The following is a 27,150-nucleotide window of genomic DNA, read 5'->3' on the forward strand; positions in this document are numbered from 1 at the left end:
AGCTCCTGGGGTGGAGCCAGAGGAGCAGGACCCCGTGTCCACATCAGTCATGTCTCCCCAAACTTGTGAGTCTAGACGCTTGACACGTAATGTTCTTGACCTCTTTTCCTGCCCAGCCAGCCTTTTCTAGGGCGTATCCCATCGCTAACACTCTGGTTGTGGTCAGACATTCTTTTTCCCTTCCTTGGTTAAATGTTACCGGGGTGAGACAGCTCAGTCTTTCCAAGGGAGGGACAGTGTCATGAAAAGTCTAAGGGCTGTCATGTTTATCTTTTCTTCACGGGTTGCACAACCTTTGCTCCGTGAGGGTGGGGAGCTTGCACTTGTGGAAAAGCCATGGAGAGCAGGGCAAAATGACCCTGGGAGCCCCCGGCTCTCCCCTGCCAGGGCCTGGCATTGCTCTCGGGGCCCAAGTTCCTGAGGTCTTCTTAGATAATACAGAGATTAGAGGTCTCCCTCAACACCAGAACCCAGAACGTTGTTCTACCAACCTCATTTCCCTGTAAGTCTGAGGGCATTGCAAGCTACTGAGTCAATTCAAACCAACAGGAGAACAAATCTTTCCAGGTCTAATTCTTGAAATCGGAACGCTTTCTACCACACATGCATGAGGAAACATTTATTTCCTAATATACCATCACAATTTCTCGTAGAATTTTGTCTTCATGTTTGTAATTCACCCAAAGGGAATACCATCTTGATAACTTGGCAGTGGGTATCAAGAACCTTTTAAAAAGTCCCCCAAAGACACAACAATTAAATGCAATACGTGGTCCTAACCTGATCCTGCATTGGAGGAAAAAAGATGCTCTAAAGGACAGTGTCGAGTCAATGCATCACATTGTGTAAGGTATCACATCAATGTCAAATTTCCTGAAGTTGTTAACTGCATTGGGATTATATCAGAAAAACTCTCTTTATTAGGAAATATACATTGAAGCATTCAGGGGTAAGGGAACATGATATATGCAACTTGCCCTCAAAGGGTTAAAAAATGTGTGTTAATAGATACACACACAGATGCAAATGATAAAGCAAACAGGACAGAGATTGAACGAAGCAGGGTAAAGGGTACTGAGATATTCTTTGTACTTTTCTTGTTACCTAATTTGTTGGGAATTATTTTCAAATAAAATATTTTTTTAAATACTAACAAAAACAAAGTCCTTTTGGCTTAGTAATTTCACTTCTAGGAATTCACTGTGGGAAAATAATCTGAGATGAAAATAAATGTACATTGAAGGATGTCAGGAAGGTACTATTTATATCAGTGAAACACTGGAAATAACCTAAAAGGCCAGGCGCTGGCCGGGGTCTAAGGAAAGCCCTGTGGTTGCCACGTGGGTAACACAGAGGAGCCGGATCGGCAGAGCCAAAGCCCTCTGGGTTAAAGATGCAATTGCAAGGGGGTCAGGAGCAGACCAAGACCCTGAGTTAGAGGGCCCTGTGCTGGTCCAGATGAGACACCTGGAAGGTTGGCCACTGGCTGGTGCCCACGCAGAGGCCCACAGAGATGGGTTGCACTTGTGCGGGAGGATGAAGTGGTCTCCCAGGGGCTTGAGCAGCTCATCAAGGAACACTGGGCGGGGGGTGCAGTAAAGGGCAGGGCACCAAGAGTTGGGTTTTAGCCTTAATTGTCAGTGAGGTCATACCGGCAGTGGAATGTCTGAGTCTAGAGCTGTTCAGGGCTGGAGACAGAAACTGATTTCGGGGGCTTCCCTGGTGGTGCAGTGGTTGAGAATCTGCCTGCCAATTCAGGGGACACAGGTTCGAGCCCTGGTCTGGGAAGATCCCACATGCCCCGGAGCAACTAGGCCCGTGAGCCACAACTACTGAGCCTGCGCGTCTGGAGCCTGTGCTCCGCAACAAGGGAGGCCGCGATGGTGAGAGGCCCGCGCACCGCGATGAAGAGTGGCCCCCACTTGCCGCAACTAGAGAAAGCCCTCGCACAGAAACGAAGACCCAACACAGCCATAAATAAATAAATAAAAATTAAAAAAAAAACAACTGATTTCGGGGTGAGAGCTTTTTCCTTTTTCCCTTTTCCCTGGTTTCCAAATTTTCCACAATGAATGTGTCTTAATATTGACACAATTTTTAAAAATTATTTAGGCAATTAATTAATTACCAGGTGGGTAATGAGACAGCGGGCACCCCGAGGGTCCCTACTCTGATGAATAGCACCCCTCCCCATGCCTGAGCACAGTACCCACGTTTGGGCCCCCCCGAGGCCAGGCTGTCCAGGAGGGAGGGACGTTTGGGACGGAGAAGGCACTGCACACTGGGCATGTCCAGCAGGGGTGTGGGTGCAGGCCCCCCAACACCTCCCTCCCCCCATCCCAGGGGCAGCTCGCTGGGAGCCAGCTCTGACCTGGGGGACCTCAGCACTTTGTGCAGCAGCTCCTGCGGGATTTTCCGGAGGTGGATCTGTGTCCCCACCAGAGGGACCAAGTTCATCTCCATCCACTTCTCGCAGGCAGTGGTGAGCGGCTCTTCCTTGTACTGCAAAGGCAAGAAAAGCGCATGGAGAAAGGAGTCCCTGAACTCTCAGCGCCCTCTGCTGGAAGGCGACGATGCTACACGCGTGCTCTCGGGAAGGCCGTGCTGCAGCCCTGCTCAAACCGCTTCTTCACAACAGAAACTGCAGCAGATACCGTTTTCTGAGTGTTTGCTATGCTCAAGGCACTGCACTAGGTTGATTCAAATCAATCCTCACTGCTACCCTATGAGGTCGGTTCATTATTATTCCTATTTTACCGAGGGAAAAACTGAGGCTCCAAGATTCCTGCTCTTGCCTGAGGTCACACAGCTAGGTAAGTGGTTTGACCACAGAGCTTGCAAGCTGAAATCTCTGAACTGAGGTCTGTGACTGATCACAGACGCTCCCCCCCACCCACCCTGCCCCGCTTGGGTCTCAGTTTTCTCCTCTGATAATGAGAGTGTTAGATTACATCATTTACTGCCAACCCTGACACCCTGACTGAGCCCAGGGGGGACAAATTTCCCTCAACCCCACCAAGAATGTCCTGGAATGTTGTCTGCTGTTTTGGCGAGAAACGCTGGCTTTCCCCTCCCCACCCCCTCACCCCCAGATTAAAGCTTTTCTACTTTTTGGAGTGTTAAAATATTCTTTTAAACATAAAATGATTTTTAAAGATTGTTCACTTGGCACTGTTAGGTTGGTGGCATCAGATTTTTTGGAGCTGGGCCTGGTGCGTGAAATCCCAGAGTCTGGGCGCTCCTGAGGGCCCCCCAGGTGCCACGTGCCCTGTCCAGGTTGCTCTCACCTTGCAGCCGGCCAGGTAGAAGTTCTTGATGGTGCTCGGCGTGAGTCCGTTCATCATCGTGGTCACACACCTGCAGAGAGACAACTGCTGTTCCTGGAGGCCCCCAGGCTGCTTTTAGGGAAGTGGGCAGCCCCAGAGGTTTTCCCTCAACTCCGCGCCGGCAGCAGAGACCTTTCAGGGAAGGGAAGGAAAGGAGCCTTATTTTAGGGATGTGGACATTTGGCTGGAGGACAAGACCCGCAAGGCTTGTTGCAAAGAGCCCTGGGCTGAGGGAGGTGAGGCCTCAGGTCAAATCCTTCTGAAGGAAACAACGTGGCCTTGGCACCAGGGAGAATTATTACTGTTTAGAGATTAAGCACCTAAAGGTGCCTTACTGAGTTTTAATTTTAGCCAGGGTGACCATTTGCTTGACCCCCTGCTGGAGGTATCTTCTTCCTGTACAGACCATTGCGGAGCTGTAGAGGGGCTTCCAGACCTGTTCCTCTCTGTACGAGAGTAGATTCAAAAAGCAAGTTTCTGATGAAAATCTCCGTCCTTTTCACGACTAGGCCTCATTTACTTGCTTCACTTACTCATCAAAGATCTATTTACTGAGCAGGTACTATGTGCCAGGCACCCTGCGAGGCCCTTGGGTTACAAAGAACAAAGCCAGTGGGCCCAACACACGTTAAATAAACATTTAGACATGTAACCACATTATTACAGTTGTGTTAAGGGTTAAAAAGTCAAAGAACAAGGTGCCATAGGAATGTGAAAAAGGGGGAATCTGACCTAGTGGGGGGATGATCAGAAAAGTGACATTTAAACCTTGAAGGAGGAGAACAAAGAACTGTTCAGACCAGGACTTGGGAGACCAGCATTCCAAGAAGAGGAAACAGGATGTGCAAAGGCCCTGAGGCAGGGACAGGGGCCGTACTTTGAAGGAACATCAAGGAGATCCCAGATGCAGTGCAGTGAGGGGGAGCAGGACTAGGAGATGAGCTGGGGTGGGCAGGGTGTGTGGTGGGGTGGATATGCTGGGTTAGAGTTTCAGTGACTCACCTGTCACAGCTGAGATTAGTCTCCAGCACAATTTTCTTAAGGCATGTTCATGTCATCAAACAGGGCACCAGAGAATAGCTACTGAGCTCTCATACAAAAGCAAAATCTTGAACTCATTATTACTCAATGGTTATCCTAAACTCAGTTGAGATACATGTTGCTCTTGGACAAAGGCTTTAAGTATATCTGGTAAGTCTTGCACATATTCTAAAATGTATTCTTCAATTAAGCCAGATCAGCAGAGAGCTGGGGAGCTCATTACCACCAACACCCACACCCCTGAAGAATAGCTTTTACTCAGTTGCATTTTGAAGTGAAGACTTTGCCAATATCAAGAAAGAACATTATTAAATTTATCGTTGCATTTACTCTGTGAATGTAGTTGAGGACATTGATCATCGCATCACTCAATGTCATCTGAGGAAGACACCCAGGGTTTTATCTCCCAAGTCATTTTTTGGTTTCTTTGTTTTATCTAATGTCATTGACCAGGTTTCCCTTTTCATATTAGCTGCTAGGGAGCTCACAGTCAAAAGTATGGTCCACTTATAGAGTGTAGGTTTGGTTATGTAATTTTAGCTTCTCCAGCCTTGTTTTCCTTTCTCCTTTTTCTTTTCTTTTCTTTTTGAACAATTTGTGCCCTGTTCTTTTATGTATTCTTTTAAGCCACCAAAAACTTTTACTAGAACAAGGCAAGAAATAATGAATGAAAAACAATCTGGTCATGGTTAAGGCACTTTACACCCCACCCTCCTTGGATCCTAGGATGGCCCCTTCACCACAGTGAGACTGATCATACCCATTATAAGGAATTGTCCTGAGTATTGGAAAAATCTGTGCTGGGTAAACACCAGACTCTGCTGTCATCTCTCAGGCACGCTGGCAGGTGAGATTGCTGAGTCCCGTCAATTCTACATCTTCACCGTCTCCTGGAAGACCTGCCCCCTCCCCTCCCTTCCCACTTCCCCTGCCTAGTTCAGACCCTCCTCTCTCTCACCTGGGCCTCTGCTCAGGTCTCCCTGCCCACACCAGCCTCCCGCGTCCCCACCGCATCCTGAAGGTCTCAGCCAAAAACACAGAGGGGCTCTGGTCACTCTCCCCGCCCAAGCTTCAGGCTCTCCTCTGCTGGCAGAACCAGGTAGAACCTGCTCACATGGCCTTTGAGGTCTGCATGACCTGCACTCACCCTAACTTCCCCACCCACCTTTCCTTTCATCTTTCCACACCCCTCCCCAACTCCAGCCACATTGGGTCTTAGGGGCCAAGCACGTTCCAGTTTCTATGCTCTCCTCTGCCTGAAGTCCTCTTCTCTCTCACCCTTTGACAACTGGCATCCTTTCAGGCTCAGCTCAAGTGCCACCTCCTCTTGGAAGTCTCCCTGATTGCTTCTCCTCACATGCTCCCTCTGCTTTGATTTCCAGAGGTACCTCCTTCTGCCTGGTACCTCTGCCTCCTCCCAACACTCCCCCCTTGAAACTAGAGACTGCCAGGAAGCAGCCCTCCCAGCATAAATCCATCCCCCGAGTGTCTCCTCTGTGCCAGCCTCTGTGGCTGTTTCTGGAAATACCTGCCATGTACAGACAAAACTCCTCTCCTCCTGGGGCTCCTGGCCTCACTGTGAGCCGAGCTCACCAATCAGCAAGGGGGAAACCAGGTGTGAAAGGGCCTGTGTGCGAGGTTCAGGTCCCACACCTCACCAGGCACAGTGTTCTGTAGGAGCGGGTTTTTGCCAGTAGAGATGCACGGGCAGAATTAGCTGGGTCTGAAGTTGGGATGCAGAAATCAGTGCTCCAGGAGGCTGACATCTTCACCTGTGCTCCCCCTTGACTCACTGGCTGGGCTTCCCAGCCTGGAGGACACAAAGCAAGCCCTGGGGCCACCCAGGCCACTTGCTTCTGGGCTCAGGGAGGGTGGGAATTTCCACTTGCAGAAGTTCTAAGGGCACCAGGCAGTTGCCCACAGATGGAGTTCAGCCCTGCATAGAAGGAAGTGCCCTTTCAGCCCTGTGAGCCTGGAGGGACCCAAGTGACCCTTAGGGAGGTCGTGTGTGTGTGTGTGTGTGCGTGTGTGTGTGTGTGCAGGCAACAACCAACAACCATGATCCCAGTTGTGCCAAAGCAGACATTGATGCATGAGTCTAACAAACAGCACCCTGTGTAACCCGCACGCACACACTTCATCCCCTAGAGATGGGCGGCCTCAAGTGTGCGTGATTCAGACTCAAGCAGCCATCTGGGTGATTTTGCACTGGCTGCGGGTTCAGCCAAGATGACCTTTGGGATCCCATCCAGCACCTGGATTTGTGATGCTATCAGAGTGACCCGGGGCATTTCTGTTCACGCGAGCGCGCACACACACACACACACACACACACACTGAAGCTTGCGCTGCCACACCCCTGCCAACTGTACCATCAGCCTCTCAAAGGCAGGCGAGACCCAGCCCAGCTGTGTGCCAGACCCGCCTGGCTCCGGCCTCAGATCCCAGCCCCACCAGCTCCGGCCTCGGATTCCAGCCCCACCACAATTATCTGTAGAATCTCGGGCAGGGCCCATCAGCCCCAGGCGAGCCTAGGTTTGTTCGTCAGTGGAATGATAGGCTTGGCTCAGTATCCAGAGCCCTCCCTGCTCCGGCATTCAAGACAAGGCATGTGAAGGAGGAAGGAAATGAAGAATCTGCCATTCTTGGTTCCACCCCAGATAAGCCAGGGCTACAGTTCCGGAAGGAAGATGGGGCTTTGAATCTGGGCCTCCCGTAGGGCAGCTGAGGCTCACAGACAGAAGGTGGCCAGATGCCCCACTCCAAGAGGGAAGCTGGCCTTCCAGGTTTGGGGCCAGAGATATCTTCCTGCACAGCACCGGGAAATAGCCGCTCAGAAATGCATGCGTGCAGAAGCTGTGATTTAGTAGTGATTATCAGTCACAAGGTTATGCGGAGCTGAAGTCATGTGACACACAATGGAAGGGGAGTGGGGATTCTCAGGAAAACCCAGACTTTACCCCATCACCTTCAGGGTCAAGGCCAGACTCCTTGGTTCTCCCCGAGACTCTACACGACCTGTCCTGTCTGTGACGGCGGGCCTCCCATCTCTCACAGCCAGCCACCCACGCCACAGTCTGGCCAGGCCGACACACTGGAGTGCTTTTTCAAGACTGGTCCCCTCCGCGTGTCTTCTGTGGCCACGTCCAGGCCTCTGAAAGCCTGTGTCCCTGGGTTCATGGGGCATCTGCATCCCCAACGAGGCTTTGAGATGCTCCAGATTGAGGATCTGGCCCGAGTCATTTCAGGTGCCCCCAGGAATGAGGCATGAACTCAAAAAAATCTCTGGGATTGAATGTGGCTGTATGGATTCTATAGAAAGTGAGTTGAAACCTGCAAGGTCCCTGGAAAGAGATCCTGCCCTTGCCTTTTACAGAGCAGCTGATGTCCTCTCTGGGCTAAGATGGGATGTTCGTTCATTCATTTATTCATTCATTCATTCCCTCAAATGAAGAAACTGAGGCTTAAGGTGGTGAAACAAGCCAGGCAGAGCATCCCTGCCCTAAATCTCCTCTCTGTTGAATTGCATCAGGAATTTGGAACTCGAAGAGTGATAAGATACCACCTCTGTGTTCAGGACGTGAGTGCAGTAAGCACACATCCCTGAAAAAGCCCAAGAGAAGGGACAAAATATTCTAGAAAAATTAATCCCATCAGTGCTTTTCCATTTGGTTCATTTACTTTCCATAAGCATTAATGGCCGACTCAAACTTGTGTTCTATGCAAAGTAACCCCAGATGTCCCAGCCCACGGAAGAGGGATGCTCCATGAGATGGGCCAGGAGGGCCCCTTTGGATCCCACCTGGGGCTGGCCCTGGCCGCGCCTTGCCACGGTTCCTTACCTTTGAAACAGGCTGCAGAACTGAAGAATGTGGGCTGCAGCCAGCACACCCAGCACGTCGTCCACGCTCACCTTTACCTCGCGCAGGTAGAGATTCTTCAGGGCCACGGCGAAGGCTGGGGAGGCAGCATCGAGGGCCAGCCGTCAGCGTGGGGCTCTGCAGCCCCGCATCCCTCACGCACAGGTGCCCTCCCTGCTGGATGAGTGTCCCTGAGCTGGGGGTCAGGGATGCATTAGACAAAAGGCAACAGCTCTGACCTGGGCACAGATGCTGCCTGGGCTCCCAGCCCCCCAAAGGAGTTGAGGATGAAGCTAAAGAACATGGAGCTCCTGTGAAAGAATCTTCCGTGAGCCTGTCCTGAGTCTGCGCCTCAGGGGTTCTGTCCTAACCTGGGGTCTGTGGCCTGTGCGGGGAGGTGGCCACCCCAAGGTGTGCACAATGCTGTGTGCATGAGGTGTGTTTTGTGTTCTCTGGAGATGACATCATTACAGCAGGTATTCCTCAGAGTCTGGGGTCTTCAAAAAGGTTAAGGACTCCTGGGACGAGCCAGGATAAATTTGCTAGTCCGTGGACTCAGCTTATTCCGAGTTCTACCTGATCCCCAATAGCGCTGTAGTGTAGTCCCATGGGCTCTGAGGACAACTGGTGTGGATAATTATTATGTGGATAAATTTCCTGATGGCATGTGACAGCACAGTACGTTACACCTGTTAATAGGTGTTTCTAGGTGGCCGGGATGGGATGGGGAGGGGCTGAGCCCAAGGGAGCCCCCTGGGGGAGGTCTCTGCTGCCAGCAGCCAGCCAGGGAGGGGCGGGTCAGTGCTGCCTACGGACAAGCGTGGGCCTGAGAGCTTCCCTGGGCATCTGCGCCCAGAAAAGCAGTGACATCTTCCCTGGGTCTGTCTGGGTAGCCTGCCTCTTCCTCCCTCCTCTGCATTCCTCTCTCCTCTTTACAAGGACGAGGACCTCTCTTTAGCAGAATTCCTTCTTTTATTTCCCCACATTGTGCCAGCCTCCTTCCCCTCTGCCCTGCGCTGCTCAGCTACTTTTAATAAGGAGGCACTGAACACTGTGTGCCTCCAGTTTGGGGTGTTTTGTTTGTTTTTCAAATCTGAGAGGCAGTTTGTTCAACGACACTCTCAGAATACAAGGACAGGGGCACATTACCAGCTTCGGTGACCAGAGGGTCATTGATCTTCAAGGAAACGATCATCTTCTTTACGGGGCGTTGTTCTTTCATCTTCCCGGGCAACTGGGCTAGCGAAGGGAACGGGACGAGGGCGCACGGGTGTGACAGCCACAGTGACCTGCGCAGGTACAGCGTGAGGCTCCACAACCACTCGCGCAGCCTTGATCTTGGCGTGGATCACGCTGTATCTTGTTCATTTCTGTTTGCTTGTTGGTTTAGTGGATGCATTGTTGAAATGATTGTTTATTTTGAAATAGTTGAGACTCACAAGAAGTTCCAAAAATAGTACAGAGAGTTCCCGTGTCCCCCTGGGCCAGCTTCCCCGATGATCTGACACAGCCACTGTGACCGTCGCGACTGGTACACTGATGCTTACACTGACACAGAGCCCCCTCCCCCTCTCTCTCCCTCCCTCCCTCCCCCTTCCTCTCATTAGGCTGTGAGCGGCGAGAGGGCCAGCGGCGGGTCTCCATCATCCCTGCGCCCCGAGCACCTAGCTCAGGCCTGGCGCCGGGCAGGAGCGCAAGGACCATCAGTGGAAGGATGAGTGCGGGACCCAGGCGTCCTCCCAGCGGCTCCTGAGACTTTGCCCCACGGAGCTCCAGACAAAGGACCCCCGCCACACAGGGCTTCCAGGAGGAAGGGAAGGGGCAGCCCGCATCACCGCCAGCCTCCATCCACAATCCACTCAGAGTTACTCTGAAATGTGAGTTACGACACACGGTGCCCTCAGGTCTCCAGCGGCGTCCCACGCCTTTGGCACGAAGCCAGAGCCCCTCCAGCGGCCCCAAGACCCTCCCACTAGTCTCCAGTTCACCAGGTCCCAAACCTGCCTCTTCGTGGTTTGTTGCCCAGGAGATTTGTGGAGCTCCCTCTCTTCCCCATCAGGGGCCCGCCTGACCCCCTGCTATGGAAGGGAGCTCCACACCACCACCTCCCCCCAGACTGGCTTTATGTTCCCTCCTGGACCAACCACCTGCCAATACAGTGAGTATCTGCTGGTTTACGATCGGCCGGGCAGGCACACTGGACGGTGAACCTGCCACCCCACCCCAGGTCCCGCACAGTCTGGCACACACTGGTGCTCAATAAGTATTGGCCGAATTGATGGATGAATGGATTCCGTGGCCAGTGAGCTCAGGATGCCAGGTCATGCAAGTGACATGAGTCAGGAGCCCAAAGTATGTCACAATTTGCAGCTACAAAGAATGCAGAAAAAAGAGAACAAAGGTCCACTTCCCTCAGGCAAACAAGGCCGTCGAGCCTTCCCTCACCACGTTCTCAGCACCCGGCTCTGTTCAGGCTCTCATTCGGCCAGTGTTTATTGAGCACCTACTAAGTGCCAGGCCCTGTTCCTGGCTCTGGCTCACTTTCCTCCCCTGGATCTCTGCACAGCCTCCCCTCTGCCCCACTCCATTCTGTCACTCACCCCCACTGGGGGCAGTAAACAAGAGGATGCTGGCAAGTGCCTGACACGTAGCGGGTATTCAGGAGGCATCATTAGGATCATTACGTATCACGCGATTTCTCATGCTTCATCATCACTTCAGGCGGGCTCGTCTGTCCCCCACCCCCCGACATTAAGTTCCTAGCACAATGCCTGGCACAAGTTAAGTACTGAACATCTCTTGAAGGGAGGAAGGAATATTATCAGCTAGGTCAGAGTACGTGGAAGACAGTTTCTGTAAGTAAAACTTCACAATCTGATAGGAAAGTGATAATTTGATCATACACTTCTGAGGTGCCCCCAAACCAAAGTGGTTTGTTTTTAGTAAAAGAAGGTCGTTTGCTTTTGGATCCTCCTAGAGAATAAACACATGCTGCTATGGTACAGCCGATCCTGGACTCTGGGTGGAACGAACATGAACGTGAGTGGCTGGGACAGCCCCATGTGGCCAGCACAGGGTCGCTCCAGGGGAGCTGTGTGTCCTCAGCACCCACCACTCAAGGGCTTGGTCAGAAACTTCCTCTGCTGCTAACTCCAGGAGAATGATGCTTGTGTTCTCAGGAACAGAAAAGCAATAACTGTGAGATATGTATAGAAACCATCATCGAAGGCACAAGAAGGGCTGGGACTGTACCCACTGAAAGCCTTGGAGACACGAGTCCCAGGGTCTGACGCAGTTGGTGGTGCCTGCAGGGGAGACCCCCGGAAGCTGTGACAGCCCAGGCACTGAGGTTTCATCCCTGCACGTGACCTGATGTCCCCCAGCCGGGCCCAGCCTCTAGCAGGGGGCTTGGATTAGAGCAGCTGTTTTAGTAGGGCCAAATCTAAGTGGGACCATTCTAGACTTACTAAAAACATGACAACTCCATTTTTCCCTTCCATATTCTCTTGATTTTCATTGTACTCACTGTCTGGACCCCAGTGGCCTTTCACTGGTTGCCCAGGAAGAGCTGTGATCTGGGCACAGGGGCCATGGGAGAAAGAGCTCGGTCCCACGCTTGAAGATACTGGGACAAAGGCTCAGGAAGATCATAAGTGTGAAGCCTGTTACAGTTCTGTGGGGATGCCACGGCCTGCTCTTGGCTCCCAGCTCGGCCGGGAAGGGCTGAGTCAGAGGCTCTGTGGCCGGGAAGATGCCGGCAGGCAGCCAGGCTCTCTCTTCCGACCGGGGGCTCCGTCAGCCCGTCTGGCTCCAGAATATCAGAGCTTTACTGCCACATCCTGGAAATGCAATCCCATTCTGACTGGCATGCCGGCTGCTTGGGAGACCTTGAATTTTCCATGGCACCTGCTTATGAGTTGTCCAGAGACAATGCCAATCTATATGACCTGAGAAGAAGTTGGCAAGGCTGTAGGAGAGGAACTTATGGGACAGATAAGGGGCAGCTGGGGATTATTAGGATTCAAAAAAGAGAAAAAGAAAGAAAGATGTGACCTAAATACTTTTGGGTATGAGGTGGCGTTAAGAAAAGAGAAAGAAAAGGAAAAGAAAAACTGAAATTGATGTACACTTGTAAACCTCCAACCAGCACACTTAGAGCCAAACAAGCCACAGATGTCAGAACTATGCCTTCTTTCTAGAAAGCCCATCAGAAGACTCAACACAACCCACTTTCTCTTCTCAAAGAAGTAGGGAGGGCCTCCATCATAGCTGGTGGACAAGAATGGGTTATTATGAGAACAGAACTGACATTTACTGACTACTCACTATGTGCCAGGCGTTGTTCTAGAACTTCACACCTGTTACCTCCTCCACAATGAAACACAATAAGAACCATTATCCCATTTTATAGCCGAGGAGACTGAGGTTAATCCTGTAATGAGATCACACCACGAGCCTTGCTCTTAACTGCCAGAGTGACCGTGGTCCCCAAACAGATAACCAAACGCCAAGCTGGGGCCTCTCTAACCAGAGAGCCCTTGGGGGTCCTGCTCTGGGTGAGAACGTACCTGGCAGAAGCGTCTCCAGCTCCTTCTCCGGGTTTGCGTTGGCCCGGGCCAGAGCGATCATGTAAAGCTTGGTCAAGGTCTCGGACTGAAAAAGCTGGGGCTGATGGAGTTCCCATCTGAAGCCAAGGCATTCGAGAATCACACCTGAGGAGAGGAAAGGATGCTGAGCAAACAGTTTAACGACACCCCGACCTGAAGATGCTTTCACTCTTTCTCCCACGTACTCCCCATCCATCCCGTTATCGAGCAAACGAGTGGGCAGGCGGCTTCGTTAGGCCTTTCAGGAACAAAGTGCCAGCCACGGGGAGCTTCCTGGCTCCCAAGTGGATACGATGGGCACAAGGTAACTTAGCGGTAAACGTCCACCAGAGCTGCCGACCAACAGAGGCACACAAGCTGCCCTCCAACTTGGGGACTGGAAAAAGCTTCGTGGAGCAGGGACGCTGGCTGTGACTCTCTTGGAGGGGGCCTCACCTTGCCTCCCCCATTGCAGTGTTTCCTAGCCTCGGCACTGTTCGTATTTGGAGCCAGATAATTCTCTGTGGAGGGGTCTGTCCTGTGCTGTAGGATGTTTAGCAGCATCCCTGGCCTCCGCCCACTGGATGCCAGTATCACCCGCCCCACCCAGGAGTTGTGACAACCCAAAATGTCTCCAGACATTGCCAAATGTCCTCTGGGGAGCAAAATTGCTACCTGGTCCCCTGTTGAAAAATACTGGGCTGTTAGTGTCTAATTATTACCCACCTGAATGGCATAGAAAAAACCCCATCACCAGAGTTCTCATCAGCATTGCTTTTCTCGAGGGAATGGAGATCATCAGAAAGCCCAGCTCATAGGCGTGAAATGGGATTACAGTGTGAGGAGGGTTCCTTGCAAACTGTAAAGGGCTTTATGCTGGGGAGTCTCACCCGGGATGGCATAGATGATAAGGAAAAAAGAAGAGACTTGAATAGGAAGGTAGATGGAGGATCCAAAGATGCCTGGCCAGGTGAGACATGAGAGGCTATGGGCAAGGGGGGCTCTGCAGGCTGGACCCCTGAATTAGCACAGGGCTGGGGGGAAGGGAGCCATGCTCGGGGTGATTCCCCCCAAACCCTAAATCCCAGTGCCGGACAGGACCTTGAGGTTCACTAGCCCCATCTACGTATTTCTTGGCTTTGCTATTATTTTGACTGCATGACTTTGGGCACCTGTTTCCACTCCTGTTATTATTATTGTTATTCACCAACTTTATGATATTGTTTGGTGCTGGGAGTTGAGAACCTGGGTTTTCATCTCAAATCTCCGGTCACCTCAGGTGACAGTCTGGCTATGCCGGATTAAAAGGAATCTTGCCCCGTAATGGTGATTTTAGGCAAGGGCAGAATTGTGGATAAAGTGTGTCCCCGCGCCCCCTTCCGCTTTCAGGATGGCAATGCAGGGCAGACATCACAACCAATCTGGAACTCTTTCTCCTGAGCCCAGAGGCGGCCTCACACTACTTCTCACCCCCTGCTCCCACCATCAACCAGAGTTGACGGGCCAGAAGAAATCGATTAGCCTCTGCCGGGGAAGGAGGCTGGCTCTGACCTCAGACAGCCACACCGTGGGGTGGGGTTTATCCAAAGAAGCGCCATCAAGAAGCTGACCTGTCCAGGCTCCTTTTGGGGCTCAGTGAGCCTTTCCCAGCTGGAGAGACCCGGTCTGACTCCTCATCCTACCTCAGATAAGTCTTCTTGGACGAGTGCAGATGTGGACATCCAAGTCATGACTGATTAAAGCCCAGAGGGACACAGAACAGCTGCCCCGGGCTTGATGGGCTTCTGCTTAGTCTTCCAATCCAAAGCCTATTTATTAACATCGGCAGGTCTGTATTTATCATGGCCATTAGCATATGAAAATGTGTTTGCCAAGCAGTTTCATTCATTGTGCATTTGGGAAATATTTACAGTCACCTATTACACGTGGGACATTGTGCAGTGGGCAGGAACAGAACTTACAGACTAGTGACCAGGCCTCTGGTTTGGTTTCCTTCCATAAAGACCATAAGCTACCCCTGAGATCAGCAACATTCTGACGAATCCATTGGTGACAAGAACTCACCTGCCTCCCCGCTTTGGATGGCCTTGTTCTTCAAATTCTCAGTGAAATTTTTCTGAATTTGTGAAATGCATAACCTCAAGAAAAAATACAAACAAAAAATCCAGGCATCAATACTGACATTTTTCTTCATCTGCAACATGTATGATTCCAGTGTAAGCATCCCTAAAGCATACATGAATCAGTCTTATCATATCTCTCCCTTTGGGACAGTTTCCTCAGGTCACTATGTGTCTGCCAATTTGACAAACTGTAAGCTCTGTCTGATGACTGGCTCAAAACATTAATTCCTGTTTTCAGTTTCCGGGTAGATCTTACTAAGGAGGTATTTGAGGCTACATCTGGCTGCCTAAATGACACCTCTTTGGGTGAGTGTTTAAAACAGTGCCTAGCATATAGTAGGTGCTCAATAAATAACTGCTGGAGAAAGGGAGAGAGAGTCCTGACATGTCTGGAAAGTTAACTCAGCAAAACTTCTGGTTAGGGTCATGCATGCCCCAGTCTCAGTGTGCCCACAATCTAAACACAGAATCTACTCTGAGGGAGTTCCCTGGTGGTCTAGTGGCTAGGAGTCTGGGCTTTCACTGCTGTGGCCCTGGGTTCAATCCCTGGTCAGGGAACTGAGATCCTGCAAGCCCTGCAGTGTGGCCAAAATAAAAAAAGAATCTACCCTGAACTGAGCCCCAATCCTCTGACAGGAAATGGCATCACCAGCCTCCAGGTGCCCAGGCCAGCATCCTGAATGTTGTCTCACCTGATCACTTGCCCAGATCTAATGAAATGCCTTTTGAATTCATCCATCTCTCCTTGGGTGAATCCTTGCCCTTATTGCTATGACCTTCATCCAAGCCACCATTTTCTGCCCCCAGTCACTGCCAGTCTCCGGGCCTCCATGCGGTCCCCTCTGATGCACACCCCACACTGCCTGAGGAGCCACCTGAAATGCACATCTGGTCTTGCCTCTCTCCTGCGGAGAATCCTTCCTTGTCTCCCCAGTGCTCCCAGGGGAAAGCCAACCTCCTTCACATGGCTAGCAGGCTTCCGCCTGTCTCTGCAATCTCATCCCTTTACACTCCCTGCTCCAGCCCTTTTCAACAGCCTGAACCCATCACCTCTTGCTTCCAGTCTCTTGGACACACAGCTCCCTCACCTTTTCACTGGATGAGCTCCTACTCATCCTTCCGGATAAGCTTAGTTGTTGTTTCCTCTGGGGAGGCTGGGCTGGCGGCCCTCCCCAGCCGGCCCTGAGATTACCCCCGTTAAAACTCCTTCCACAGGGTCTTCTGGTCGCCTGTTTCCTCACGCGCCCTCTGCACCAGGCTCTGCATCCCACAGAGTCGGCGTTTATTTACCCCGGCAGCCCTAGCACAGCCATCATGCAAGTGCTCGATAAATATCAATGCTTGGATGATGACAAAGATAAGACGCTTTTCCATAAACACTATATTCATCCTGCTAAGCACGGAAATGAAACAAAACTGGAGTCACATATTCACAGCTTGAAGACAGTCATCCCAAGAAAGCCAACCAGCCAAGGGACACTTGACCACACCAGCCACTGTCACATTTGCCATGCTGTTTTCCAGTGATGTCAGAAATCCTCATGGGCCAGGGTGTATGCAGAAGGGCTTGGGTCGGAGAGCCTGTGTCCAGAATAATATTGACCACATGCTGCCCTTTCCAAGCAGAGATGGTGATTACAAGTGACTCAGCCTCAGGAAGGTGGTGGGCGCTTGAGTTGTTTATCCCACAGGAGCAGTGGGCCTGACCCAAGCCAGACTCAATCCCCCTGGTGGCTTGGGTTACACATCTAGGAAGAGCTGGCTAAGGTCGGGAGTTCAGACTGTGACCTCAAAATGGAACGAAAGACTTTGTCCTGTTGGGGCAATAGCCATGACCTCAACTACCCTCACAAACCTGTCATCAGTTGAGCCAGGAGATGCCGGGCAACAAAAGTAACCACATTGCCTCTTCCTGGTGTATTGGCTGCTTGCCAAGATATACCATGTATCCTGTGGACTCTGTAGCTCCCAAAGCTGAGGCCCATTTCAGGACCATTGGAAAAGCTAATGGAACACATGGCATCTGTGAGTTGTCCTCTTCACCCTGTGGGACCAAGTGGCCTGGGATAAAGTGGGGATGCTGGGAACATGCCGTTAGTCTGGGGCTCACTACCTTGATGGGGAAACAGAGGGTAAAAGGGAAAGTCCATAAGTTTCTCATGGACATATGGACTTCCTGCAGCAGACCATCCAAAGGGCTTTTGACTTGATACCTTCAACATGCAAGACTCCAATTTGGTTTACCGGGAAGAGTCATGCAGACCTTGGGCCTGCCTCTGGGTCTTGGTGCTTTCCTCTGTAGGAGGGAAATGAGGACCACGTGGCAGTCACTGGGGGAGTAAAAGAGCTAGTGCTCGGGACGCCTGGCACTGAGCAGGCACTCTATTCTCCTATCAGCTCTGCACCGTGGATCATGGGTCTCTGGTCCCAGCTCTCCTGAAACTGCTCTCTGATAAAAATCTAGGGGTCCCTTCTTTGCATCCTTGCCTCTTAGCATGACCTCCTTCCAACCTCAGAGTGGACTTGGCATTGCAGTCAGAATGGGAAAAAACATGAGGTAGGGTCACCTTTTCCTAGTGCCCAAGCCGCCTAGATCAGCAGTCCCCAACCTTTTTGGCACCAGGGGCCGGTTTCGTGGAAGACAATTTTTCCATGGACCAGGGCTGGGGGGATGGTTTCAGGATGATCCAAGCGCATTACATTTATTGTGCACTTTATTTCTATTATTATTACATTGTGATATATAATGAAATAATTATACAATCCACCATAATGCAGAATCAGTGGGAGCCCTGAGCTTGTTTTCCTGCAACTAGATGGTCCCACCTGGGGGTGACGGGAGACAGTGACACCCGAAGTGTGTTGCTTATGTCCAGTCTACTCTGTAAGATGCAGCTTGTCACTTGCCACTCACTGATAGGGTTTTGATGTGTCTGCAAGCCATTGATTTATTATGGCCTCTGTGCAGTCAAACCTCTCTGCTAATGATAATCTGTATCTGCAGCTGCTCCCCAGCGCTAGCATCACTGCCTCAGCTCCACCTCAGATCATCAGGCATTAGATTCTCATAAGGAGCGCGCAACCAAGATCCCTCGCACGCGCAGTTCACAGAAGGGTTCACGCTCCTATGAGAATCTAATGCTGCCGCTGATCTGACGGGAGGCGGAGCTCAGGAGGTAATGTGAGCGATGGGGAGCGGCTGTAAATACAGATGAAGCTTCGCTCGCTCACCCGCAGCTCACCTCCTGCTGTGCAGCCCGGTTCCTAACAGGCCACGGACCGGTGGCCTGGGGGGTGGAGACCTCTGCCCTAGAGCCTCCTTCCTCAGCCACACTCCTCCGTCCTGGATCTTTGGGTTCATATGTTAGCTGTGTCCACACGTACCAGAGAACTCCAGGGGCACTGAATGACACATGTTAATTGGGTGTTTATTTGCCAGATACTGTTCTAAGCTCTCAGTGAATGATGTCATATAATTCTCATGGCAACTCTGTAAGACAGCATCCCCAATTTGCAGATAAAGAAACTAAGGCACGAAAAGGTTAGGTTGTTTGCAAGGAGGTTAGCATTTCCTCATCTCTCAGGCCCCTTCTCCCCCTACTCCACACCCCAGTCCCAGTGGAAGGAAGCATGACGAAGACCAGGAACCTGAGGTTCCTGTATAGCATCTCTGAGTTATGGAGCCAAAAGCTCACGGCGTCATGGAAACCCACAGACACAACCAGAAGTACTGGCCAGCGGGGCAGAACCTGGGGCACTGACATATGAGAAGCACAATTACGTATCTGAAATAAATGGGAAGCTCAGAGCTAGTTAACTCAGCTTTCCACTGCCAGTGACGCTTTACAGAACTAGTAAAATATAGATGGGTCCAGCTCCCATCAAAGTCAACAGCGCTCCCAAGTGGAAGAAGCAACAATAACAGCGTCAAAGGCAAGAACAGGCTTGCTGGTTGGGCAGCCAGAGAGCTATGGGGAAGGTACCCGTGTGTGTGTCGCAGGTACAATTCCAGACACCCCCCACCCCTACCATCGACCTTGTTAGATGACAAGTCTGAAAGTACAGAAAGGTTACCAGGAATAAGCCCTTTATTTTATTACCTAAATTAAATAAAACTTCTGTTATGCTTTCCAAGTTTATGTTTCTCACAATCACATGGAATATATCCCCATTGTGAAAATAAAGAAAATAAAATTTTGTGTTTATTAAAGAAAATCAGCCCCTCCCACACTGTAGTAGACTGCACCCATGGCCCCAATTACATACCCTTGTCCTGCAGGACTCCAAAGTTTCTCCCAACAGAGTTGGTGTGTATTTCCTGCCCCTTGACTTTGACTTTGGCCATGTGACTTGCCTTGGCTGAGTGGACATGATATGCAACTGGGCTTGCCCTCTTGCCCTCTGCCGTCACCAAGACAAGGACATGCCCAGCCTAGCCCACTGTCTCAGGAAGACGACGAGAGGCTTGTGGAGCAGCCAACCTGCCCAGATGAGCTGAGCCTGGGTCGGCTGACCACTGGTACACGAGTGATCAGCCTGTCCTGAGTGCCTACCTGCCCTCAGCCTGCCTCCTGACCCCCAGCTTCCCAGCATCACCAAGTAGAGAGGCAGATCTGCAAAGCTTCTCCTGGGAAGAGAGTGCCCAGACCAGTCCCTGCACCTGCTGTGTTTGAGGCAAGGTGTTTTGATTTGGAGAAAGTGCTAAGAGGCAGAGTGACATATGGAGTCATTGGCTGGCAGAGCACAGGGCTGACACTCCCCCAAATGAAACCACCAGGATCAATAACTAAGACTGCTGCTTACGCCATAAAGATAATAGCTCTGTTTATTGAGCATCTACTATTTGCCAGGAACAGCACTAATCATTTTTAATGTACTGTCTGATTGAAGGTCACTCTTCAGGGGAGATGCTACTGTCACCATTTCACAGATGAGGAAACTGAGGCTCAGAGAGATTAAGCCACTGGCTGAAGGTAACAGAACTAGTAAATGGAGGAGAAGGAATTCCAACCCTGTCAAATAGACTACGTTTAAAGGCCCAAAAGCCCAGCACCAGTGGCCATCACCCCTCAGGCCACCACCCCCAGCCTAACTCAGCGATTCTGCAAACCAAGTCCTGAAGATGTCTGCCCCTGCAGCCCAGCCTCCCTCCTCAGGTTTCTGGATCAGTTTGCCTATATTCCCAGGTCCAGCTCCTGCACCTGCTTGCCCGGTCTGGCCCTGGTGCTAAGGAGCACAACGAACTCTAAGACTTCTTCAGGGCTCTAACCAAACAAAATATAAAATAAATTCAAAATTGCTTAAGGCTATGAGTAACCAATGCCAAAAACTGCAACTCACAGCACTCAATTTTTTCTAAGCTGGGGTCATCAGAGAATTTAGAGACCAAACCCAGATGGGTTTTGGTTTATTCACATGTGTGTGGTATAGTCATCTGTGGGGCGGGAGGCAACCGAGCAGGGCTGGCCGGTGGGCCTGGGAAGGGAAGATGTGGCTCCTCGCTCAGCAAACGTGGAGCCAGGAGCTCTTCCGTGCCAGGTGCTGCCCAGGGCACAGCCCACCCTCAGGTGGATGCTCAGGTAGGTCAGACGGAGTGCTCATAAGGCAGATGTGCCAGTCCACGGAGGCAGTAGCATCCAGGCAGATCCAAAAGGCCAGGGAAGTGAAGTGTTCCTTCTGCAGTGGGATCCAGCTCTGTGTCCCCAGGAGAGGCAAATAAAAACTCATAACCCGAAGAAGGATGCTCTAAGCCAGCGGCTCGGAACACTTTGCGGGTGAGCTGGGTGAGCGGAAGCCTGCTTCTCCCCTTGCTGGGTGGACATGCGCATTCGTGGGAGGCGTTCAAACTCTGAGCCGGACCATCTCTTTGTTTGTCAACAAATCAGTTGATAAACTTAGAATCCTGCTAGGGTCCAAAGTTCCCAGTACAAAGGAAAATCTAGAAAAAAAATTCTCAATCTCTCTGGACTTTAATCACCACCCACAGACATTCTCAGGGAACTTGTCACCCTGATCCTGTCCATCCCTAAGGGATGGTCCCAAAGGCAGCCTTCCTTGCAAATACCCAGGACAGCCCACCTGCCCAATCAGAGTTGCCCAACCATGGGGCACTTCCCAGAAGGGTGGCTCACCCTGCCATAGGCCTTTGGTCTTCCTACCTGTCTGGGTTCTTCAGAACTTCATCAAAGTCTACGCTGACAGCCTTGCACATCTGGGAAAGCGCCAGCAGGTCCCCCACAAAAGGCTTTCTGGGGAAACGCCACCGGTTGGTTGAGCCAACGATCCGGCGTTGCAGCTGGGGTTTGTGCTGCTTGGGCAGCAAAGAAAGAACATCTTTTTTTAACCACTCATAAATACCAGGTTTTCCAAATTGTACAGCAGAAAGGAAATCAAGACAAATTTTTAAAGGCTGGTTAATTTTCAAAGATGGCCAGTATTTCTCCAGAGCCGTCTTCTCAAGGCAAATATATTGTATTCAGGAGACTGAGGACTTCAAGCCACAAATTTGGAATTTAGCACCTGGGACAGGAGGTGCCAGAGGCGAAATGTCAGGGAGAAAGATACCAAACTGAGGAGATTTGGGGCAGGGACTGTTTTTTTTTTTAATTGCAGTAAAATACACAAAACATAAAACTCACCATTTAATCCATTTTGTAGGTACAATTAGTAGCACTTAGTACATTTACAGTGTTGTACAACCATTACAACTATCTAGTTCAGAACATTTTCATTACTCCAAAAGAAAACTGTCGACTCATTAAGCCATCACTCCCAATTTCCCCCTTCCCCACTTCCTGGAAACCACTCATCTGCGTTCTGTCTCTATGGATTTGCCTATTCTGGAAATTTTATATAAATGGAATCCTACAATAGTGGCCTTTTATGTCTGGCTTCTTTCACTCTGCATGTTTTCAAGGTTCATCCACGATGTAGCATGTGTCAGAATTTCATTCCTTTTTAGGGCTGAATGACATTCCATTGTGGGGAGAGACCACCTTTTGTTTATCCATTCACCAGTTGATAGCTATTTGGGTTGTTACAACGTTTTTGGCTACTGTGAATAGTGCTGCTATGAATATTCGTGTATGAGTTTCTGTTTGAACACCTGTTTTCAGTTCTTTTGGTATAAACCCAGGACTGGAACAGCTGGGTCACTGGGCGGGGACTTTTCCTTAGACATTTTCTTAAGGTCCTGGGCTTCAGCAATTTCCTTAAGGGAGCAGTACAATACCCACCATGGATGTAAACCTCAGATGTGGTGGCTCAAGGAAACCTACCCAGGACAAGTGCACCATGAGGGACCCATAGGAATGGGTGAAACTGATCCTAAGCCACACCAGGCACCAACAGGGTGGTGGGGGGACCACAGGCCACAGAATGGAGGATCTGAGTTCAAATCTTGTTTTTTGCCACTGATTGGTTGTGTGACCTTGGGCAAAGCATTTACTCTTTTGAGCCTCTTGGACCTCATATATAAAATGGGAATAATGACGATGATAATGAGGATGAAGATGAGGATGAGGATGAAGATAAGGGTGAGGATGAGGATGAAGGTGAGGATGAGGATGAGGATGAAGGTGAGGATGAGGATGAAGATGAGGATGAGGATGAGGATGAGGATGAGGATGAGGATGAAGATGAGGATGAAGGATGAGGATGACGATGAAGATGAAGATGTGGATGAAGATGAGGATGAAGATATGGATGAGGATGAGGATGAGGATGAGGATGAGGATGAGGATGATGATGAAGATGTGGATGAGGATGAGGATGAAGATGAGGATGAAGGATGAGGATGAGGATGAAGATGAGGATGAAGATGAGGATGAAGATGAGGATGAGGATGAAGATGATGATGAAGATGTGGATGAGGATGAGGATGAGGATGAGGATGAAGATGAGGATGAGGATGAGGATGAGGATGAGGATGAGGATGAAGATGAGGATGAAGGATGAGGATGACGATGAAGATGAAGATGTGGATGAAGATGAGGATGAAGATATGGATGAGGATGAGGATGAGGATGAGGATGAGGATGAGGATGAGGATGATGATGAAGATGTGGATGAGGATGAGGATGAAGATGAGGATGAAGGATGAGGATGAGGATGAAGATGAGGATGAAGATGAGGATGAGGATGAGGATGAGGATGAAGATGATGATGAAGATGTGGATGAGGATGAGGATGAGGATGAGGATGAGGATGAGGATGAAGATGAGGATGAGGATGAAGATGAGGATGAGGATGAAGATGAGGATGAGGATGAAGATGAGGATGAGGATAAAGATGTGGATGAGGATGAGGATGATGATGAAGATGAGGATGAAGGATGAGGATGAAGATGAGGATGAAGATGTGGATGAGGATGATGATGAAGATGAGGATGAAGGATGAGGATAAGGATGAGGATGAAGATGAGGATGAAGATGTGGATGAGGATGAAGATGAGGATGAAGATGTGGATGAGGATGAAGATGAAGAGGTGGATGAGGATGAGGATGAAGATGTGGATGAGGATGAGGATGAAGATGAGGATGAAGATGTGGATGAGGATGAGGATGAAGATGTGGATGAGGATGATGATGAAGATGAGGATGAAGGATGAGGATGAAGATGAGGATGAAGATGTGGATGAGGATGAGGATGAAGAGGTGGATGAGGATGAGGATGAAGATGTGGATGAAGATGAGGATGAGGATGAGGATGAAGATGAGGATGAGGATGAAGATGAGGATGAGGATGAGGATGAGGATGAGGATGAGGATGAAGATGTGGATGAGGATGAGGATGATGATGAAGATGAGGATGAAGGATGAGGATGAAGATGAGGATGAAGATGTGGATGAGGATGAGGATGATGATGAAGATGAGGATGAAGGATGAGGATGAGGATGAGGATGAAGATGAGGATGAAGATGTGGATGAGGATGAGGATGAAGATGAGGATGAAGATGTGGATGAGGATGAGGATGAGGATGAGGATGAAGATGTGGATGAGGATGAGGATGAGGATGAGGATGAAGATGATGATGAAGATGTGGATGAGGATGAGGATGAAGATGTGGATGAGGATGAGGATGAAGATGAGGATGAAGATGATGATGAAGATGTGGATGAGGATGAGGATGAAGATGAGGATGAGGATGAGGATGCTGTTGAAATAATAAAGTTTGGGAACCATGCTTTAGTATAGTGCCTGGAATATGGTGGGTGATTGAAAACTGTAGAATCTGAACCTAGATACAGCCCTGCTGAAGTGTGACACAAAAATGATGGGCTCTGACAGCAGGCCTCCAACACACTCTTCCCAGCTGAGTCAGCCAATAAAGCTTGAGGTCCTCAGGGGCGCTGGGCCCATCCCCTTGTGGAAACCCAGCAATACAACTGTCACCAGGTGCTTCTGTTCCTCACCATTGCCCGCCCTCTTGTGAAACTGATCTACTTACCGGATTCAGCATTTTCATGAAGGATCATGGAGATTACACAAAGGGAAGAAGCACCTGGAAGATGAAAGAGGTAAATTTTAAATTTCAAAAAATTTCCAAAGGGTCTTTTCAAAATATTATGGAGGAGATTGGACCAAAGAATCTATATTTTGCCACGAAAGTAACAATGAGTAAGCCTCAAGTGTCGGTTATTTATCAAATTAAGTGAAAAATCTAACTTTTGAAAGCACATTAGTAGAAAGACGATTCTCTGCTCTTGTGCTGGGAAAGTGTCTCAGATAAAGCAAAATAGGAGATAATCCATGATTCTCTGATTCTCCACCCTTTACCAAGGTGATGGGAACCAAAGGAGGCCTATAAGTAGTAGGCTGATCACGTAATTTGTCATTCAGACCAGGAGGCTAAAAGGGGTGATATTAATAATTAGGCCTAGACAGCTAGTGTCGACCAGGGCTGTCCTGGAGCACAGTGGACTCATCTCACCTTAGCTTTGAGGGACATGCAAGGGGCTGAGTGGCAGGACTTCCCAGCTGTCTCTGATCATTTTTAGGGCAGTTCGGTTGCAAGCAACAGAAAGTAACTCTGTTAATGACATGGCAAAAAAAATTACGGGGGTTAAGGGAGGTTAGGATTTGTTGAAAGGATGGTAAGGGAAAGAGGGAACTCAGAATCAAAGGGAAAACGGAGACTCTTTTTGGGGACGGCCAGGAAGCAGCTCCAGGGATACGGTGCAAGCACCAGTGTCCACCTCTGTCAGACGCTGCCTCCAGGCTGCCTCTAGCAGTTCCCCTTCTCACCCCCTCACCCACCTGCCCCAGTCAGTCTTGGGCGGTTCTGCTCCACTGAAATTCTCAGCAAAAGAACACAACTGGCTTGGCTAAGGTCTCAGGCGGGCAGACAGCTTGATTAACTCTCCCAACAAGACTGCAGTGGGGACGGGGTGGTTCCCCAGAACAACCCTGGGGAGAAGGGGAGTGGCCAAGCAGGCAAAACCAGCAGAAACGAGGTCACCTGGTGACCAAGCATCCCACCTGACTCTGTGCATCACTCCCCAGATAGCACTTCACCTGCACTCTAGCCGTGGTGCTGAGAAGGGGCTCACTTGTCCATTTAACAAGTATATTCTGTGCAGCTGCCATATGCAAGGAAAGTGTTAGTTGTTTTGGGGATATGGCAGTGAGCAAAGCGGACAGGATCTCTGCCTCATGGAATTTCTATTCCACCTGGGCAGACAGGCTTTTCTTTTCCTTTTAATTACCTTAGATTTCTTACATTGCCAAAGTAATATAGGTTCATTGCAACAAGTGAGCTAATACAAAGACAAGTAAAGAAAAATTTAACAATAGCTGCATAATATTTCATACTGTGGATATATCATAATTTATTAGACTATTCACCTGTTGATGATCATTCAGTTTGTTTCCTGTGTTTTTACTCCCATAAACAATGATGCAATAAACATACATACATATATGTATGTGTGTATATGTATATATATACATATATGTGTTTTTTAAAAATTTTATTTATTTATTTATTTATTTATGGCTGCGTTGGGTCTTCGTTGCTACGCGCGGGCTTTCTCTAGTTGTGGCGAGCAGGGGCTACTCTTCATTGCGGTGCGCGGGCTTCTCATTGCGGTGTCTTCTCTTGTTGCAGAGCATGGGCTCTAGGCACGTGGGCTTCAGTAGTTGTGGCACTTGGGCTCAGTAGTTGTGGCTCGCGGGCTCTAGAGCACAGGCTCAGTAGTTGTGGCACACGGGCTTAGCTGCTCTGCGGCATGTGGGATCTTCCCGGACCAGGGGTTGAACCCGTGTCCCCTGCATTGGCAGGCGGATCCTTAACCACTGAGCCACCAGGGAAGCCCTATATATATGTTTTTAAACACAGGTATTTATATCTATAGCCGTTAACTATATCTCTATCCATCTATCTATCACCTATGTTTCTATATCTATATCTATATATATCTTTGTGTGTTATTGCTTTTACTTCTAAGAAATAGATTCTTCAAAGTGGGATTATGCTAAAGAAGACGTATCTTTAATTGATGATGCCAACTCACTTTCCCAAAAGTTATAGTAATTTGCATTCCCATCCAATTTCTAAGTGCTTTTTTCCCCACACCATCTCCAGTACTCGGTATTATCAATATTTATTTTTGTCAATCTGGTGGGTGATAGATTCAGATTGTTATTTTAATTTGAACTTCCCTGGCCACCACTAAGATTCATTTATATATGTATTAGCCTTATAACTTTCTATTTCTGAGAATTGCCTAATCATAGGCTTTCCTCATTTTGCCATTGGATTGCTATAGTTTCCTTAGCATTTCTCAAAGCTCTCTGTATACTACAGACATTAATCTTTTGTCTACCTTACATATTGCAAAAATTTTCTCCAGTGTATCATTTGTCTTTTCACTTTGTGAATATTGTACAAAGTATTTAATTAGGTATGGAAAATACGTCAATTACATATGTATGCCTATACGTATATCTCTCTATATGTATATGTATATATCTATCCTTTGACTATCCCTAACTTAAAAACTGGGTATCAAATTGATGTATTTCCTTTATGGCTGGGTTTCCATCTTGCATAAGGAGGTTTTTCCTACCCCCAGGTAACACATGTATGCTTCTCTGATCCATTTTCCACGCAGGCGTCAGAATGACCTTCAACTCCCCAACGTCAAATCTTTCACCAGCTTCCACTGTCCTTACTATAAACTCCTGAATCCTCAGTGGGGCCACTTTGAGGTT

At 49.5% G+C, this 27,150-nt stretch overlaps 1 protein-coding gene across 1 annotated transcript in view; it reads right to left on the reverse strand.

Moving 5' to 3' along the window:
• BTBD16 (BTB domain containing 16) overlaps positions 1-24,403 on the reverse strand; it is a 45,514-nt gene extending 21,111 nt beyond the window's left edge. Inside the window, exons 1-8 of the mRNA XM_061192575.1 lie at positions 24,386-24,403; positions 21,095-21,243; positions 14,878-14,951; positions 12,796-12,939; positions 9,377-9,466; positions 8,210-8,324; positions 3,288-3,357; positions 2,372-2,502 (exon numbers count right to left, since the gene is read on the reverse strand). Coding sequence (XP_061048558.1) covers positions 2,372-2,502; positions 3,288-3,357; positions 8,210-8,324; positions 9,377-9,466; positions 12,796-12,939; positions 14,878-14,951; positions 21,095-21,243; positions 24,386-24,403 — 791 coding nt within the window. The remainder of the gene's footprint in view (positions 1-2,371; positions 2,503-3,287; positions 3,358-8,209; positions 8,325-9,376; positions 9,467-12,795; positions 12,940-14,877; positions 14,952-21,094; positions 21,244-24,385) is intronic.
• Positions 24,404-27,150: the final 2,747 nt, after the last annotated feature.

Source organism: Eubalaena glacialis, chromosome 1, assembly GCF_028564815.1.
Source record: "Eubalaena glacialis isolate mEubGla1 chromosome 1, mEubGla1.1.hap2.+ XY, whole genome shotgun sequence".
NCBI classification, from domain to species: domain Eukaryota; kingdom Metazoa; phylum Chordata; class Mammalia; order Artiodactyla; family Balaenidae; genus Eubalaena; species Eubalaena glacialis.